General features: G+C 43.9%; 1 protein-coding gene across 2 annotated transcripts in view; it reads left to right on the top strand.

The window, feature by feature from the left end:
* Positions 1-3,732, top strand: part of LOC106560230 (phospholipid phosphatase 3) — a 44,071-nt gene extending 40,339 nt beyond the window's left edge. For both annotated transcript variants that reach the window (XM_014122871.3, XM_014122869.3), the window contains exon 7: positions 1,184-3,732. In XM_014122871.3, coding sequence (XP_013978346.2) covers positions 1,184-1,312 — 129 coding nt within the window. In that variant the 3' untranslated portion in view covers positions 1,313-3,732. The remainder of the gene's footprint in view (positions 1-1,183) is intronic.
* Positions 3,733-6,000: the final 2,268 nt, after the last annotated feature.

Raw genomic sequence — 6,000 nt, forward strand, 5'->3', positions numbered from 1 at the left:
TCGTGCTGAGAGGCCTCAGCCAGCCAGGGGTCAGGGGTTAGAGGTCAGCAGGTGGACAAGGCCTGCTGTGATTGGATGCCTACGTCCTTGTGAGAACAGCGGTTTGGAATGCTGCCCACATCTTTAACTGTAGTGGTCAGAAACACTGTATGATAGCATTCACCACTCTGCTCACAACACTGCTACACACACTGCATATATGAATTCACATTTGTATGCACGAACTTACTCACGCACACATACAGACACACACAGACACACAGACACACACAGGGCCTGTTGTTCTAGTGATCTTTATGTTTTATTGAGCTGACAGGGTCTATTATGGGTCTCCCTATAATGATGGCATGACTCAGTCAAAGGTCATTAGTAAAGGTCATTAAAGGTCATGCTCTGACAGCAGGCTGTCTGGAATCTGTCCCATGACCTCTATATCTGTCCCCATCAGCTCAGCCTGTTTGGATGTCAAATCAAATCAAATGTATTTATATAGCCCTTCTTAGATCAGCTTATATCTCAAAGTGCTGTACAGAAACCCAGCCTAAAACCCAAACAGCAAGCAATGCAGGTGTAGAGAAGGAAGGGGGAGAGAAGGAGAGAAGGAGGGGGAAAGAGGGAGAGGAGAGAGGGGAAGAATTAGAGAGAGAATGAGAGGGGAAGAGACTATGCTGTTGTTAAGAGCCTTTTCCATAGGCCCACTTCCTGCCCAACCTGTCCGCTTTCCTGTTTGGCCAATGACGTCATCAGGAGTCCCATATCTCTTCCTTCCCTCTCGGGAGACTCAGGAGGAGGCAGAGGGTGGAGTGAGGGGGGAGGGAGCAGAGGGCTGAAGAGAGAGGAGAGAGCGATGACCTCAGGAAGAAGCTGGCATTCGGTTTCTCTTCCTCCCTCTGCCTTTCAAGTCCCACGCTAGTGTACAGTGAGCTCACTACCTGAGGGGGAGACAGGGGGAGACAGTGGGAGGAAGAGGTTGGAAAGAGGGCTGAGGAAAGGGGTGAGTAAAGGAGACCCATCTTAAGCCTGGCTCCCTTTGTTCTCGTCCTAATAATGATGATGATGGTGATGATGATGTAGGGCTGTCACTGTGAGCCATAGTCAGTAATTTCCTCTGGTCAAATTACTCACTCTAGCTGCTTATTATGTGTAGGTATAGTACTTTAACATTTCTCTCTCCCCCACCCAGGTGTTCTATGTATCTGACCTGTTCAAGCCGCAGGAGAAGCCTGCCTCGCCCCCTCCCTCCCCCATCAAGAAGGAGCTCCTCCCCCCTGCTGACATCATCGAGCGGAACAACCACCACAACATGGTGTGAGACAGGCCCCTTCCCCTGACCGAGGAGCCTATCACAGCGCTTCTCACCGCCCATTGGACAGTAGAATGTAGCGACCAGAGAGACTATGGTCGCATCTCAAATCACACTCTGCTCCTTATATAGTGCACTACTTATCACACCCGCTGGTGCAAAGTAGTGCACTACTTAGGGAGTAGTGCTTTATTTGAGTCCTGCCCTGCAGAAACCACTATCCAGACTCTTTACTACTATTGTTATTACTACTATTCTGATTTGAGCCCAAGTTAGAGAAAAAAGAAAAGAATCAAAAGCTAAAAGACAAGAAGTTAGAGACAGACAGACAGACAGACAGACAGACAGACAGACAGACAGACAGACAGACAGACAGACAGACAGACAGACAGACAGACAGACAGACAGACAGACAGACAGACAGACAGACAGACAGACAGACAGACAGACAGACAGACAGACAGACAGACGTGCAGAGCTGTTGAAACGGAACACAATGTATCCACACAAAGGGAAAAAAAATTAAATAAATAAATGAATGAATGAATGAATGAAGGAGAAAAAGACAGACATATTAGCTGTCTCTGTCTGAGGCCTTGACATAGGATAACAACTTCCTTAGTAATAGGAACTATATTACTGCAATATTACTAGCACATGACACATCTAGTATGTGAGTAACAATATAGAGTAGAATAACTTACAGCACTAGAATCCAGTTTACTGTCGATTATCACCACTCATCACCAGATGGACCAGCTATAAGAACGCTTGTTGATGCTTACGTAGAAGGTTGAAGTTAACCTATAACTAGTTAACTTGTCCAATGCCAGCTACTGACTACTACAACAGAAGGAAGAGACCTGGAGAGGAACCAGACACATTTAAGGACTCTTGGAATATTAGTCCAAATGAGGACAAAAAAAGATCCTTATAAAAATCTAATGAAATCCACCTCTAGCTTCTAACTCCAGGTATAGAAGTTTAGACTAGTCTAGTTGTCCGCTCAACAAGCCTCTTATAACTGCCCCTTTGAGTAGCCTAACCTGAGATGATGTTTTCTGAAAGAGGGGGTGAGATGAAGAAGGGTTTCATGAACGATGGAGGGTAAAGGAGAGATATTGATTAGTATTAGTTTGGGGGAGGTGGGGAAGAATGGAGGGAGGGGGAGGTAAATATCTCTCAGCCACCTGTCACTCGGTGTGGGGGTGTGGCTGTGCCACGCTGCCATCTGATTAGCTGCATAGGTGGAGGTGTGGTCTGTTGCCATGGACGTAGGGTTGATTGACAGCTAAGCTGTCACATTATTATGGGATAGGGGCTCTTTCCGCTGGCAGGGAGGGGCTCTGGCCCACCCAATCACTCATTGGCAGTATGTGTCCTGTGTGTCACTGTGTTTTGTGTGTGTGTGTGAGGGTTTGCATGTCTTGTGTGATTATGTCTGTGTCTGTGTTTGTTTTAATTAATCCTCCTGGTAGTGTGTATAGCATGAACCCCCCTCACACACACCACTGTCTGTGCCAAGAGTGTGTACCACTATGTTTGCGTACGTGTGTGTCAGAGAGGGCCAGGGATGGAGGGATGAGACCCTGTCCGGAGAATATTAGAAAACTGTGGATTGAATATTTTTATTTTCTGCTATGATGGATCTTTAACATGTTCAGTGCTAGTCCAGTGATGTAATTAACAAACCTATCCCCATCAGCCATTTTATTTTACAGCTCAGTTTACTTAGGGGAAATCTCAAGTGGCCCACTATTGCCTATGGCAGGGTTCCCCAAACTCGGTCCTGGGCCCCCCACCCGGGTGCACGTTCTGGTTTTTGCTCTAGCACTACACAGCTGATTCAAATAACCAACTCATCATCTAACTTTGATTTATTTGAATCAGCTGTGTAGTGCTAGAGCTAGAGTTTGGGAAACCCTGCCCTGTAGAATGCTCTTCTTGCTAAAATAAGTGCACTAGATACGGAATAGGGTGCCATTTTGGACAGAACCTAAGACATCTTCTCAGCATCACCACTTTCTAATCACGTTTAGTCCGTCCTATCATTTAAGAAAACCCTTTTCATTTTATAAATATATAAATAATGTATAGTTCACTAAAATTAACTGTATAAGATATAATTTCTTATGTTTAGCTATTGTCCACTATGAAACCACAACCTGTGTTATCTACCAAGTGCTGCTTAAAAAGCATTGATTGACAGATTTTTGTATTTAGTTAACTAAAATATTGTAGATTTGTGATAGTATGTTTTTTAATACACATTGAAAACAAACACACCTACAAGTTTCTTAAAATTCACTATCAGTATTTTTGTATTGTCTCATTTTGTATAAAATAAATATTAGCAAAAAAAATGTCCTGCTAAATGTACTTAGCTCTACTAGATGTGGTTCTAAATAAAAAGCCCATTATGAACACAACTGTGTGGAGTCCTGTCTTGACTCTATGGTTTTACAGTATATTGATGATCTGTAGTGTTAGTTTCATGTCTCAACTGGGTCTCAGGAAAATAGGGTAACATATAAGGTAATAGGGTAACACAGTGTTGTTCATGACAACTCCATAACAGTGTCTAAAGAGCATCTTTAAGTGTCATAACACGTTTCAAAACTTGACCACAATGTTATAAAAGCTTAGGTCAATTGGAGCAACTTAAAAAGTATATTTGCCTGTCATGACCTATATATTTCTTAACATTATGACATAGTGTGGTAAGATATTGACAACACTGTTATGGATGTGTCATGATTGAACAACATTAAGTGACGTGTTACCGAAAGTAGTACAGTATTCCACGCACATCTAACTTGGCACAGGAGCTGGACTCAAGTGAAGAACCTCCCATTTTCAAAGACAGTGTTTATACTTTTCTTGAAGGGAAAATGTCTTAGTACAGACACCACCATCAGTTTCATTCAGACACAGACACCCTGGCGAACAGGCCTCAAGTACTGTAATTGTAAGTATTTAGGTCATATGGATGTTTAGGTCATATGGGTGTAACTTGCACTCACACATACACAGTGAACTCGACAGGGCTCAGAGGAGTTGACATCACACTTTGGCAGAGCATGTGTGTTTGAGGAGACGGCAGCATGTGTGACTGAGTCAGTAACAGGCAATGTCATTTTCTCTGCAGTAAAGTCTGTTTTCAGCTGACGAGAGAGTTCTCTGAAGACAACTGAAAATAACTAAATAGATGTATTAGAACCCAGGTTCTGAGAGGACAGAGTGGTATTAGAACCCAGGTTCTGAGAGGACAGTGCGGTATTAGAACCCAGGTTCTGAGAGAACAGTGCAGTATTAGAACCCAGGTTCTGAGAGGACAGAGTGGTATTAGAACCCAGGTTCTAAGAGGACAGTGCGGTATTAGAACCCAGGTTCTGAGAGGACAGTGTGGTGTTAGAACCCAGGTTCTGAGAGGACAGTGTGGTGTTAGAACCCAGGTTCTGAGAGGACAGTGTGGTGTTAGAACCCAGGTTCTGAGAGGACAGTGTGGTGTTAGAACCCAGGTTCTGAGAGGACAGTGTGGTATTAGAACCCAGGTTCTGAGAGGACAGTGTGGTGTTAGAACCCAGGTTCTGAGAGGACAGTGTGGTATTAGAACCCAGGTTCTGAGAGGACAGTGTGGTGTTAGAACCCAGGTTCTGAGAGGACAGTGTGGTATTAGAACCCAGGTTCTGAGAGGACAGTGCGGTGTTAGAACCCAGGTTCTGAGAGGACAGTGTGGTGTTAGAACCCAGGTTCTGAGAGGACAGTGCGGTGTTAGAACCCAGGTTCTGAGAGGACAGTGTTGTATTAGAACCCAGGTTCTGAGAGGACAGTGCGGTGTTAGAACCCAGGTTCTGAGAGGACAGTGTGGTATTAGAACCCATGTTCTGAGAGGAGAGTGTGGTATTAGAACCCAGGTTCTGAGAGGACAGTGCGGTATTAGAACCCAGGTTCTGAGAGGACAGTGTGGTGTTAGAACCCAGGTTCTGAGAGGACATTGTACCATAACCTTCCACCACTCACCTGCATCCATCTAACATGGTTTTTTTCAGACCAGACAGAAGACAACACCAGTCTAAACACATCTAATCTACCAGCTCTCACAGTCTCACATCAGAATTAGACGTTCATCCACGTTTCTCAAACGTCAAATTTCGAGGTTGTTCCAAACGTCAATTTCAAAGTGAAGTTTAAGCATTAAGTCTGAATTTTTAAGGTTAGGGTTAAGTTCAGGCATTAAGTCCAAATTCTTAAGGTTAGGCATTAATGCTGAATGAATAAAGTAATGGTTAAGGTTTGGGATAGCTGTAAAACAAAAATAACAAAAACAACTGTCTAACGCTGGATTCTAACTTGCAACCTTTGGAATCATAGGCAGATGATGATTAAAAGGCAGATTCTCAGAGGCAGATGCTTGCGCCAATCCGCCATCCCCGTCAACAATGCCCAAAGCAAAACCCAAGCCTACTTGATGGTATAAACACTCACTGTTGCCTCTAGTGGACGATTCCTCAGACATGGATGAACGTCAAATACTGACTTGTATCACGGGTGACCTGGCTGATCTACTTCCACAGGCATATTCATGATGAAATGTACAGGGTATTAGAAGGTCCTAAGCTAGTTTTAGTAAATCCGATATGTGGAGGTGTTAGATAATAATGAAGACAGTTGAATTGTTTCCATGCTCTCATTCC

Source organism: Salmo salar, chromosome 10, assembly GCF_965601325.2.
Source record: "Salmo salar chromosome 10, fSalSal1, whole genome shotgun sequence".
Classification (NCBI taxonomy): domain Eukaryota; kingdom Metazoa; phylum Chordata; class Actinopteri; order Salmoniformes; family Salmonidae; genus Salmo; species Salmo salar.